This window comes from Lynx rufus, unplaced genomic scaffold, assembly GCF_022079265.1.
Source record: "Lynx rufus isolate CCGP_SWC_20201006 ecotype Redwood Valley unplaced genomic scaffold, mLynRuf1.p SCAF_2, whole genome shotgun sequence".
Lineage (NCBI taxonomy): Eukaryota > Metazoa > Chordata > Mammalia > Carnivora > Felidae > Lynx > Lynx rufus.
In genome coordinates this window covers 185012190-185025390 of record NW_025814834.1, presented here as the reverse complement: position 1 = coordinate 185025390, position 13201 = coordinate 185012190, and the positions used below count along the sequence as shown (strand labels likewise).

The window sequence follows — 13201 nt, the reverse complement described above, 5'->3', positions numbered from 1 at the left end:
CCTATCTTCAGGGGACCTACTTCAGCAGTGACCTGAGAGGGTTAGATAACTCAGTTATCCCAGCAGAGGTAACCCAGTCGAAGGCTAGACCAGAGCTTGGGATCAGGATGGGAGGCTACCCCACCCCCACCTTCTTTCTCTCTCCCCAAGAGTCTGCAAAGTGCTCGCAATACCCTCTTCCTAAGTAGCCTAGAGTGATATAGCTACTTTTAGGTATTAGCATGAGGTAGGTGCTTTTAAATCTCACTTTTATATGGGGCGCCTGGGTGGCGCAGTCGGTTAGGCTCCGACTTCAGCCAGGTCACGATCTCGCGGTCCGTGAGTTCGAGCCCCGCGTCAGGCTCTGGGCTGATGGCTCGGAGCCTGGAGCCTGTTTCCGATTCTGTGTCTCCCTCTCTCTCTGCCCCTCCCCCGTTCATGCTCTGTCTCTCTCTGTCCCAAAAATAAATAAAAAAACGTTGAAAAAAAATTAAAAAAAAATCTCACTTTTATAGAGGAAGAAATAGAACACAAAGAGTTTAAGAAATTTACCCAAGGTGACAGAGCTGGGAAATAATAAAGCCAGGACCAGAATCCCAGCAGCCTAATTTCAGAGTCCCTGCTCTGAACTACTAGGCAAAGGAGAAAACTGAGGCTGGGTAGGGGAAGCAGCTTGCTGATTGTCATACAGCCTTGTAAAGGCTGAGGGTGCTGGGTCTCAGGCCTCGCATGCCGGAGCTTTGACCACTGCGCGGCGCTGGCGGGGCAGCAGCCCGTCCATCAGCTCAGTTCTTGCCCACAACCAGTGCCCTCACCTCTGTCTCACCCCCCCTCCCGGGTTGAGACGGGCCCAGTCTGAGCTGGAGATACTGGTTGCTGGGTTCCTGGTCAGGGGAGAAAGAGACTTAATGGGATGGGCAGAAACCCGGCTGGTGAGAAGAAGAGCACAGGACCAACCTTGTGTGCACAGGATCCTGAGAGATGAGGCAACGCTGGCCCAGGGCTGAGGTCAGGGTTCATTGAGGAAGGTCTCTGTGGGGGTCCTGCTGCTGGTCCGTAGAGCCTAAGGGTCCGGGGCCGGCCAGAAAGGGGGGGGCAGCCCTGCAGTGCGACTGGGGGGTGGGGGAAATTGAACGAGGGATTCTCGACCCCCAGAGACACCCAGACAAACGCAGGGTTTCCACTGGAAACGGAGGCAGAGATTCACTGAAGGCGAGAGACACAGAGTCACTGAGCCCAAGACAAACGGATACAAAGACGAAAAAGGGCGGAGTACAGGCAAACTCAGAGCGATGGCTCGGTCCGGGCTCCCGGAATGCGGCCAGAGCGCCGCAGAGAAGCTTCGGGGAAAGCCCGACAGGCGGGCGACGCGCTCCCGGGTCTTCCCGCACACACTCCCGCGTCTGGAGTCCCGTGGCGCCGCAAGAGGATGTGTGGCGGGGTCTCGGCCTTGGAAGGGAGGAGAGGAGCGCAGCCGGAATCTCTCACCTCTCCGGGGCCCGGGGCCGAGAGCGCCAAGTTTGCTCCTCGCGATCACTCAAGTGCGTCTCCCTTTGGGCCGGAAGCCGCTCGGGCTCCGGCGGGCCCCGCGCTGGCAGCTTGCGTCCGCGCTTCTCCGGCTCGCGCTCGCGCTCCAACTGCGCTTCGGTCTTGGTGGCCCCCAGGCGCTGCCTTGGGAAGATGATAGGTGGGGGCGTCGCTACTTCTCCCGGCGCCAGCTGGCGCCCTCGTGAACCTTAACATCCAGGGTCTGAACGCACTGAAGGCAGCGGCTCCAGGGAGCGGAGCGTTTGCGGGATCTGCGGGAAAGGAAAGACCCGCCTCCGGCCACCGGAGCCAGCTCCCGCCGCGGCGGCTGTTGGTTCCCGCCGGACCCCTCCGCCGAGGCACTCCGCCCGCCCCCTCCCGTCCCGCCCCACCCCGCTCGGGGAGCTCCGCCCCGGGCTCGCGCTCTTCCGCCTTAGGCAGCCGCGAGGCGGGAGGGACTAATCCCCCTACCCCCCATCCCGGGAGGGACCGGGGGCCGAGACCGGCCGGGGTCAGGGGAAGCCTCAGCTTCTTCCGCCCGCGCCCCGGGTGCAGGCGCCCTGCTGGGGCTCCCGGGGCAGAGGAGGGAGCAGCCAGTCGGGTGCTCACCGAGAGGTGAGAGCGGCTAGTTGGGCCACGAGGGGGCGCTGCGGAGCTGGGGACACCCCTCCCTACCCGCCTCAGTCCCCCGCCCCCTCCCCGCCCGCGCGCAAAACACACTCGCCCCAGAGGCAGCGCGGCGGAGCCCGAGCCGCGGCCGGAGCGGAGCCGGGAGAACGGCGGTGGCGGCGGCGGCACCATGACCCTGGGCAGCTGCTGCTGCGAGATCATGTCCTCCGAGAGCTCCCCGGCCGCTCTGTCCGAGGCCGACGCAGACATAGACGTGGTGGGCGGCGGCGGCGGCGGCAGCGGTGGGGGGGAGCTCCCTGCCCGCTCCGGGCCCCGCGCCCCCCGGGACGTGCTCCCCCACGGCTCCGAGCCTCCCCCGGAGGAAGCCGAGGCGGACGCAGCAGAGGACGAAGAGGAGTCCGGCGGCTGCTCGGACGGCGAGCCACGAGCCTTAGCGTCCCGGGGGGCGGCGGCCGCCGCAGCGGGAAGCCCCGGGCCAGGCGCGGCGGCGGCCCGGGGCGCGGCGGGGCCCGGGCCGGGACCGCCGTCGGGGGGCGCGGCGACGCGGAGCCCGCTGGTGAAGCCGCCCTATTCGTACATCGCGCTCATCACCATGGCCATCCTGCAGAGCCCCAAGAAGCGCCTGACGCTGAGCGAGATCTGCGAGTTCATCAGCGGCCGCTTCCCCTACTATCGGGAGAAGTTCCCCGCTTGGCAGAACAGCATCCGCCACAACCTCTCGCTCAACGACTGCTTCGTCAAGATTCCCCGCGAGCCGGGCAACCCGGGCAAAGGCAACTACTGGACGCTGGACCCAGAGTCGGCCGACATGTTCGACAACGGTAGCTTCCTGCGGCGCCGCAAACGCTTCAAGCGGCAGCCGCTACCGCCGCCGCATCCACACACGCACCCTCATCCGGAGCTGCTGTTGCGTGGCGGGGCTGCGGCGGCAGGGGACCCCGGCGCCTTCCTGCCGGGCTTTGCCGCTTACGGCGCCTACGGCTACGGCTACGGCTTGGCGCTCCCGGCCTATGGCGCACCCCCGCCGGGCCCGGCCCCGCACCCGCACCCACACCCGCACGCCTTCGCTTTCGCCGCCGCCGCCGCCGCCGCCGCGCCCTGTCAGCTGTCGGTACCCCCGGGCCGCGCCGCTGCTCCTCCACCCGGACCTCCGACGGCCTCGGTGTTCGCGGGCGCAGCCTCGGCTCCGGCCCCTGCGCCTGCCCCGGGCACAGGGTCGGGCCCTGGCCCCGCAGGCCTGCCCGCCTTCCTTGGCGCGGAGCTGGGCTGTGCCAAAGCCTTCTACCCTGCGTCGCTGAGCCCTCCCGCAGCCGGCACCGCGGCCGGTCTGTCCACCGCCCTCCTGCGCCAGGGCCTCAAGACGGACGCGGGTGGTGGTGCGGGCGGCGGGGGCGCCGCGGCCGGCCAGAGGCCTTCCTTCTCTATAGACCACATCATGGGCCACGGTGGCGGCGGGGCAGCACCCCCGGGCGGAGGCGAGGGCTCCCCGGGATCGCCATTCGCGGCGGCGGCGGGTCCTGGGGGTCAAGCCCAGGTCTTGGCCATGCTGACTGCCCCAGCCCTAGCTCCCGTGGCCGGCCACATCCGCCTCTCGCATCCCGGGGACGCGCTCCTGTCCTCAGGGCCCCCGTTTGCCAGCAAAGTCGCCGGCCTCAGTGGCTGCCACTTCTGACCACGTCGAGCTCAGGGCCAGTTAGGCCCGCACTCCTCAGCCTCTCCCGGGAGCTCCTGCGGTCCCAGCGGAACTCAGGGAGTCTATTTATGAAGAGTCTCCAGACCTTGAGTCGGCGCGCGTGACTTGGCACTTCAGGAACAGGCTCCATGCTCAGAATCTTGCCGATAGTTGGGACGAAGCGGGCTCCATCGCTCAGGGAGAGGCCCAGGTCTACGCGATGAAGTCGCAATTCATGCTCCCATTCCAATTTGAGCAGTTAAGGGGGCGGCGGGGGGTGGGGGGGGAGCCTTCACTTTTTCCCAGCCTCTGCGCCTCTCAGAGGCCCCGGAGGAATGCTTTCCCGGAGGGATGTCTGCCCAGGCCCTGCGGATTCCGCCAGAAACACCAACTGCGCACAGAGAGGTCTCCGTTTCTGCCTCTCCCTTACTTCTTCCCCAACTTTGAGGCCCTGCTTGTCCAATATTATAATTTAAAGACACTTATTATTCGCTTTGTGCTTAAAAGAAAATTTCAACTTTTTTTTTCTTGCTGTTTTCCAAGGAAGTTCATTTTCTCTGAAGCCTAAAGCAGTGTCTACACAGGCAAAGTTGAACGGAGAGGTTAAGTGAGGGGTCTCCACAATCCCTGCAGAAGCTCTGGATCCCACTGCGCTGAGGAACATCCTCCCTCTTTTGTGTTGGGGGTGCTTTTGAAGGAACTTTTCCCCTTTCCCATGGCCGGCTGGGTCCAGCCATCCAGGGCCGGCAGCCCTCACAGCATTCTGCTCTGTCCCAGGCCCTGGGATATTTATTGTAGCTAAGGCAATGAGGTTGGGGTGGGAGAGGAGGGTCTGGGTCAAGGACTGGAGAGGTGGGGGTGGGGTGGGCAAGGGCACATCCTGTGGCAGGGGGTCCTGTAATTATGTGTAAATATCTGTACAGCGGGCTGCTATCTGCGTTCTCTGTCCACTGGGTGTGCATTGATTTAGACTTCTCCACTGCGGGGAGACTCTGAAATCGTCTGATGGTTTGTGTGGAAGAAAAGAAAAATCTGTCTTCCCCCCCTCCCATTCCCCATTGGTGTCAGTTGAATAAAGGTATGTGAACTCAGCAGTCACCAGCTCTGTCTGCTTGCCTGCACTCCCCTTTGCCAGTTGGGGCTCTCCCAGACCCCTAGCTCTGGGGCAGAGAGGGAGTGAGGAAGGGCCCTGGGCAGCCCAGACAGGTAAATGAGGGCTGGGGCTTATCGGGTACAGGGGATATCGTGGCCTTGGCCTTTGGCTGTCAATGGGGCCAGGATTCTGGGAAGCCTGTGACCCCTCTAGCACTTTCATTTTCACTCTGGTCCTAAATATCCGCCTGGGGTTCTGCAGAGAGGTTTTGTTTCAAATGCACCTGGGAACTCTCATCTTCTCGTTTAGACTTTAGTGTGGCCTGGGCTTATTTGGGTGCCCAGTGCTCATGGCCATTATACCCATGAAGTACAGTTTCAGTGAATGTGTCTTGATGCATATTCTGTACGCCTCTGTGTGTGGAGGCTTTCGTGGAGCTTGTGATTCCTGTTTGTGTCTCTGAGGGCCATCACATATCCCTGCTTTTTGCCCTTCTTTGGGAGGGGGAGGTGAGTTGTATTTTAGGATAGCTGTGTTTTTTATTCCTCTGCAAGTTCATGAATGTGTGTCTGTTTGTGATTCTCTGTCACAGTCTTTTTCTGAGTCCCTGAGAGGAGAGAGATTTCTCTTTAGCCGCTGTAGATCGTTCCTTGGATACCCCTCCCCCTCACCACCGTGGACTGGTCAGAGTGAAAAGCTTGCACTGGGGACTGTGGAACCCCTCTCTCCTCCAGCCTGCAGGAGTTAGAAGTGCACACTATGAGCCAAAGGGGAGAGTTAGTGCGGTCCTCCTACTCTGTTAAAGCAAACCTCCTGAACCCCTGAGTCTTGCTCAGAGCCAGAACCTACTGCAAAACCATCAGGCTGGCTGAGTCTTCCATAAGCCCATTGAGCTTCCCAGCTTGCTGCCTGTGCCTGGGACTCCAGGTGGCTGGACTCGCAAGCATGTTAGGCGAGAGGTGATGCTTTGGGGGGAAACAAAGATGGTTAGTTAGCTCTTTCTCTGTACATTCAACCGGGGAAATAGAGAAGGAGAAATACGGAGGTGCAGAAAGAGGCAGTGCTGCCTTCACAGCAAATAGATGCACGCTGAGGGCGAGTGTTGGGTGACGGTGGGTGACACACTGAAGGAGGAAGACAGGGTCAGGGAACCAGTTGTAGAGAACTTGAGAGGGTCAAGCAGGGAGAAGCCCCACAGACCTCTTGAGCCAGATTCTCAGGCATCAGCAACAGTAGGAAAGGAGGAGGTAGAGGACAGAGTGCTCTGTAGAAGGAGGGTCAGAACCAGGATCAGGGTAGGAAGAACACACCAGGGCTGAGGAGCTTTGGTCTCCTGTTTGAGGAGAGGCTCCGAAGTCTCTCAGCCCATTCCCCAGTGGAAGAGAGACAAGGTTGGAGGCACGTGGAGTAAATGCAGCCCCTTTGCCAGAGGTGAGGTGCCTTCTCCTCCATCTCGTGGAGACACTGCGGGAGGGTAGGGAGGTAGAATGCGGTGGGCCACCTTCCCAGGGTTTTATCAAACAGCCCACAAGAAGTAAGGTTAGAGTCAGCGGTCAAAAGAGCGAAATGCCTGCTGATACGGGGATAATGGCTCTGGCTGGCTGCTTGGTTGGCTTCGGTTGCGGAGTTTGATTTCATTTCTTTTGAGAACGGTTGGACATGACCATGTGTGTGTTTGCCCCTCGATAAAACATTTTGTAGCGTACATGGTCTCATTTACCATGAGTATGTCACTCCCAGGTATTAGGTTGGAGCTGCAGGTAAAAGATTTATCAGTTGGTTTTTTCCTCTTTAGAAGAGAAAAAATTAAGTCAGCCAGAAGGTGGATAGATAGATAACTGCTTCAGCTGTTACTTCCAGGAGAAGCAGCAGATCCTTCTGGACTCCTCAGTGTGTGATTGTGAAAATGTGTGTGTGTGTGTGTGTGTGTGTGTGTGTGTGTGTGTGTGAATTCATCTGAGCATGTTGCTTGTATCTATCTATATGTGTGTCAGAGGGTCCGTAGCAGGAAAAGATAGAAATAAGAGCATTGGGAAGAGTGAGATGCACCCTTCCAGGGGCTTCTAAGAGACTTGAGGCCACAGACCCATGGTTCAGATCCTAGTTTCACCATGGGCCAAGAAGGCCAGATCTGGCTCAGATTATGGCTGGGGGGTGGGGTGGGCAGAAAGAAGCCACAGATGCCCAACTAGCCTTGAAAAAGACCAAAAAAAGAATTGCTGAGAGACCTGTACTACTGAAGGCAGGGGAGATGGGAGGGTGTTTAGAATTTGAGAGTCCTTTGGGTTGTGTGGGCCCAGAACCTGTAAATGAGGAACTGGCAAGGACCCACCTGAGACCTGGACTGTAGGGAAGAGCAGGAAGAAGGATGAGGGAATTGCAGATTTGTAAGGTAGAGCCCTCTGTCTTGTTCCTCCCAATCCACAGACCAGAGGGATTCTGTAAATGGCTCCTTCCCACCCCGTGGGTGCAAAGGGTGCGTGTTCTGTGTAAGGTGGCTTACTTAGGGATCAGCCTCCTGGGAGGAGAAAATAGGCCATCCCATTTGGAGCAGCTTCTGTGGGTTCCCTCCCAGTCCTGGTAGAGACAACTGAGCTTCTACCCCCGCAGGCCCCAACAATCGGTGACAATAAGAAAATATCCAGGGCACACCTTCATCTCTCGAGGTGAGAAAAAAAAAATGCTAAGAAATCGGCCTGGGGTTCAGAGAGTGCTGTTGAGAGCGGGCAGTTTAAAGGGGAAGAAAATTGGCGAATTTCACTGGTCAATTTCACTTCATTTCGTTCAATTTCGTTCAATTTCATTCCTTTTCATCCGGCGCCGGGAGGCCCGAGGCCACAAGGAGGGGGAGGGGTCTTTCCGGACAGAATTTACCCCATCTTGCAGGTTTACTTTCTATGGCTGAGAACAGCCTTGATTCTCAAACTTTGACATACGTCTTTCAGCCACGACCAGGGGCAGGCATTTTATTTTAATTTATTGAAGGGCATTAGGTTTGGGTGATCGAGGCACATCGGTGAACCTCTCCCCACTTCTCTCTTGCAGCCCAATTAAAGTGGTTAATTCTTTTCACCGCCGATTCCTCCCCATCTTTCTTTTCTCCTGGGGCTCCCCGGACCACCCAGGAGCGGGAGTTGAGGTGGGGGCGGACACTTCCCCTCCATATCCAATTTGTTCTCGCCACAGCGGGCGCGTCTTCGTGGTTACAAAGCGCTTTTCCCCTGATGACTTTTTTCCCCTTTTCAAAAACACTTCTCTCTCTCCCCTTCAACTAGCAACCCTCCCCAGGCCCACCCCTCCTCCCTCTCCGCTCGGGTTTATTTAAACTTCGCCTCCTCCAGAGCCGCCGTAGCGCGCACTTAATGAAGTTGAAGGCTCGGTGAGCCCGGGTGAAGAGGGTTTGGAATCCGTTGAAAGGGGCGTTTTTGTGACACTGATTGGGGCGGGGGTGGGGGCGGTCGCGGACCAGACAATGACCGATCAGGCGGGTTTTCCTTCGCATAGGGTCAGGCGAATAAAGGCGCCGATGCTGTTTAAACGAGGGACCCTGCAAGAGAAAAGGAGAAAAGATTTTGAGTGTGGAGCGTGCCTCGTAGGATTTCGAGCGGTTGGAGCAGGCAGCTCACATAGGGTCTTTACGGACCGGATTCGGAATTTAATTCATACCCTGCGCATCCAGCCAAAGAGAAGAGAGGCGAGTTTGGGTTTGTGCCTAAATTATTACGATACGTGGTTCCAAAGGTTGTCTAGGCTAAGGACTGGAGATGCGTCCTGGAGGACCAACCGGGATGATGAGACCCAGCTCACATTTGTCCTTGGGGCTGGCGCTCTGGGATTTATGGGGAAACGGTGAAAGAGAACTTGAGGTGGGCAAAGGTCGTACAGGATAATTCAGCCTCCTAAGCGTTTCGTCTGTCAGGGTATTTGAGCGCAAAACAAATGTTCATTGGCGTTTTGGAGCGTGATTGTTTTGTTCTTTAAGTCGGCGTAGACGCGTACCAGCCTAGAAAGCTGTAGGAAGGCTAGAGATTCCTAGCTGTAGGAAGGCTAGAGATTCCTAGCTGCAGTTTCGGCAACGAATTTGTCCGCGAGCAAGTGGGCGCGGCGCAGCGCGGGGCGGAGCGGGCACCGCCTCCTTTCGTAGCCGAGAGAGCGGTGCGGCCGGACGCTGCGGCCGCGCCGGAGGCCGAGACCTCGGACTGCTGCGAAGCAAGGCGATTTCCTCCCGTGCCTGCGCCCCGGGGGTGCACTGGGCGCCCCCATCCTTGGGGTCGTTTCCCACCCGCGCTCGGCTCCCAGCTCTGAGTCCCGGGTCTCCGCGGAGCACTCTCTTTTCGTTCCACACGGACTCTGAGCGGAAGTCGCTCGCGGTCCGCGTCTTCGCTTTTCTCCTTGCGGCGGGGGTCTACGCCGGGTGCCCTCCTCCCGGCCACTGACAGCCTCCTCGCCGCAATTTCATACTCCTGGAGGGGGTCGACAGGGTCCCGGTCTTCACCCCGCTCTTCAGTTACTCGGAGATGCGTGGCTCCCGAGGGATGCGCAGCGGCCCCGCAGGAGCGGCTGGGGAGATGCGCACAGTTACGGCTACAAGGGTCCCGCGCGTTTCGCCTTAGGAAGCCAGGGCCTTGTAGGTCTGTGCTCCGTTACCCCGATGTTGGAAAATCGCCTTAGACTGGTCTCACCTCCGGGACATTTCTGTCTCTGCAGGCAGAAGTACCGTTGGAATTGCGGTTGCATGGATTTTAGGACTGAAAAAGACAAAATATTGGGGTAACAATATATCTAAATCTGTTCCTTCGATTCTGTCCCTTCGATTTGAGAAGCATATTTCGAATGATCTGTGTAGACACTGCAGAACAGAGTCTGTGTGGAGGAGTGGGGGGCGCTGAGGGGACAGGATCGGGGCTTACTGTCCAAGTTAATTCCTGCCGCTTACAGGGTGCCCTCGTTTTGCACCCCTCTACACCAGCAGGTGTTCGTGCTGCTGGGACTCCCTAACTTAGACACCCCATCCCATTTAGATGCAGATGTGTGGGGACCCCGCCGAGTGTGGGGAGATCTCCACCCCTGCCGTCCACTTGGTCCTTCCCTACCCTCGGAGTCGCCTCTTGTCCTGGGCCCAGTGGGTTCACGTCTCAAGTGCAGAGTTCCATGCAAATGTTTCAATCTTTTTGGGCCAGTTCTCACTTCCTCAAGCGTCACCCTAGTCGAAGAGGGCCGCTGGTGAGGTTATCGCTTAAATTAGCCTCAGACCCAGATGGCAGGAGCCACTTTCTGCACCAGGGCAGAAGGTACCAGGCCGTGATCGCACCGCAGATCAGTTTTGGAGCCCGGGAGTGGATCCAAAGACCCGGACTCCCAGTACAAGGAGTCGGATCTGGGGCTTGGAGGGCTGGCTTTTCTCCCAGTTCCCAACGTCCTGGCCACTCTGGCCAGTCACGCTTTGTGGAGCCCCAGGCAAGAGGGAGGATAGAGGATCGTCCTGAGTGTCCTTTTGCAAACCCATGCGTCTTTGATATAGTAATTCGAGGGCAGATGGACTGCTAGGCCGCTCCCGGGTTCTGATGCACTCCAGGCAGCTGCTCTGGCCTCTGATCTGGGTTCCCCTGTTGATCATCTGAAGATTGTAAGTGAGGTCAACATCAGGACTTAGTCTGGTGTCCAAGAGCAGTTTTCCTGTCTAAGGAGTTACCTGATGAGAATCAAACACAGGTAATTTAATTTGCCTCCAGTCCTGGAGATCTCTTTCCTGTCTGGCTTCTTCCTTCTTCCCCCAAATATTTATTGAGCACCTACTATGTGCTGGGCATTGTGTCAGGTATACAGCAGCAAAAGTCTACCTAGTGTCATTACGTGCTATCTAACTTCAGTAGTTGAGAACCAAAGGAGAAGGCAAAACAAGACATTATCACCATATTTGAGGTAAAAAAAAAATTGGTGTTTTAAGAGTTAAGGATGGTGGATTTCCAATTTATGATGATGGTTCCAGGTATCACAGCTTTTTGGATGTTTGGGGTCTGTGACTGTGTATATGTTGTGGATGAGAGAGGACCTGTATGTATCGGTGTATCTGGGTGACTGTGCTTGGGGAGAAATAGTTGTGAGTGATTCTATGTGCTATATTTGTGACTGTATCAGTATGAGTCCAAGAGTGTGGATCCCCCTCCTTGGGTAGCTGAAGCAGAGGCTGGAGGGATGTAGGTGTGGAGGGCTGGGGTGAAAGGGTTAGGAATGGGTGTCTGTAGGGGTGTAGAGGAGGAGGCCTAAGTTTTGAGCCTCTTCCCCCATTCTTCTAGCAAAGACTGAGGCCTGTCTTCCCCCTACTTCCTTCCCCACTTCAGACAAGGCTCAGAATGCAGAGCACCCAGTGAGGGGGCTGAGGGGCACAGTGACTTGACCAACAGTGGAGCAGGCTGGATTCCTGCTGAAAGCTCCTGCTCCCTCCCTTTCCTGGGGGTGTCTAACCCTCTTAGCCTGCCTTTGATTCACCACGGCTCCAGGTTGTTCCAGAGTAGCCAAGGGGCTCCATTGTCTGGCCTCTGACCTACTCTCATGCCAGCTGCATTGAACCTCCCTCCCTCCAGCCTGCATGGAGGGACTAGGCCTGGGATCCTGGGGAATTTTGGAGCCTCCCCTTCCACTCCCAGGAAACTATCCTCCAGCAGGAAGGGGGTAGGTGCAATTTGTGGAGCCAGTAACACTGGAGTTTGCAAGGCTTCCAAGGCTAATATTGAGCTGATGGGCAAATAGGTCAGGGTAAGGAAGGGTAAGGGTGGGAATTTGCCCAAAGTTGCTCAGCATTGTGTAGCCTGCAGCCTCTAATGCATCAGCATTGGTAATTAAATCGTTTGGCTAGATATTTTGAGGAAACTAAAAATCCAGCATCTCCCTTTGTACTCTAGAGAAATCTCGAAGTGTTGTCTGGCTATGGATGCTTCTCAATCTCCTTCCTTCCCAGAGGCAGGGTGTGAGAAAGTCGAGATCAAGGTGTGGGAGAGCAGTCAATTATCCAGATAAATCAGGGCAAGAAATCAGTTCACCTGAGGTGAACGAGGTGCTGGCAGCAGTCAGGAGGAGTGCAGGGGAGCCACAGCATCTTGTGCTCTGCCATATTCTGGGTTCCTGGGCTGGGGAAGGCAGCTGAGTCCTTCCCCCAGCCCCAGGCTGTGCAGAAGGCTGGGTACCAGCTTGGCTGAGAGAAGGGTTTGGGGGGTGGTGATCAGAGTTTTCCAGTCAATCACTGCTCTTCCTTCAGTTTTCCCAGGCAGTAGCACCCCTCTCTCCCTACTTCTATGAGTCTGTTGTTGGTGAACCTGGCGATTCCAAGCCTTGCTTCCTGTGCCCCAACTGACTTCAGACCTTTTAGACTGTTGTAAACACGGGAAGAAAATCCAGGCCACCTAGGTCCCAGGCTACTCTGGCTAGAGCCATTCCTTCCCAGATGGGAGGTGTTGGCTGAGCTTCAGGGCTTTGAGAGGTAGAGATCTGGGGGAGTGTTGGCCTTGTGTGTGTGTGTGTGTGTGTGTGTGTGTGTGTGTGTGTGCGTGGGCGCACTGGGGGTGGGTAGGGAGAGCGCGGCTGAGAGTGTGCACATGTGCCAGGCAGGCAGCAATAAAGATTCTGATCTTCGTACCAGAGATCTGATGCCTCTTTCCCCCTCGTTCTCAGTCTTCATTTTAATACCTACCTTGAAGATGGTTAATTGTCTCATACTGGTGGCTGAGAAGCGGAAGAGGAGAGAGGATTCATGATTCCAACCAGGGTGCTGCCTCTCTGTGACCTTGGGCCCATAGTTCTCACCCTTACTGAGCCTCAGTTTCTCCGTCTGCGAAATGGAGCTGGAACACGTTAGCCTGGACTTGCCTTTCAAGTCTGTGGTCAGTAGCTTCTACCAGCTCCTTCTTCTAGTCTGCAGAAGAATTCTCACTCCTTCTTCAGCTCTCCCTCTGCAGCAAGGGTGCAGAATTGGATGGTGCTGGCTTGCCACAGGTTGTGCTGGGGCTCCAGGGACATAGAATGGTTGGCTGCTTAGGGGCTTCCATTACACAAGGGGCAGAGGAAGGACTTGGCTTCCTCCTTTCTGGACCTGAGGGGCTTCTACTTTAGACCCGGAGATTTTCCCTCCTATGGCAGGGCCAGAGAGAGGTGGCCAAGTGTCCAGGGATGCCTCCGTTCCTCTGTTCTGAATGCACTTGTCTCCTTTGGGAAGATAGGGAGTGAACGTGATGGGGAGTCACCACTGGGAAGCTCATTGAGCTTTCAGCCCTGTCCCTTGCGTGTCTGCACTTGGCATTGAGATA

General features: G+C 57.0%; 1 protein-coding gene across 1 annotated transcript; it reads left to right on the top strand.

Moving 5' to 3' along the window:
* Positions 1-2016: 2016 nt before the first annotated feature.
* Positions 2017-4070, top strand: FOXD2 (forkhead box D2). Its single transcript, XM_047084637.1, has one exon. It carries the CDS (start codon positions 2306-2308, stop codon positions 3806-3808), a length of 1503 nt encoding a protein of 500 aa, XP_046940593.1. The 5' UTR covers positions 2017-2305; the 3' UTR covers positions 3809-4070.
* Positions 4071-13201: the final 9131 nt, after the last annotated feature.

Bases quoted from the DNA above. Each gene is read 5' to 3' on its own strand.
- FOXD2 (XM_047084637.1), top strand. From the start codon at position 2,306: ATGACCCTGGGCAGCTGCTGCTGCGAGATCATGTCCTCCGAGAGCTCC.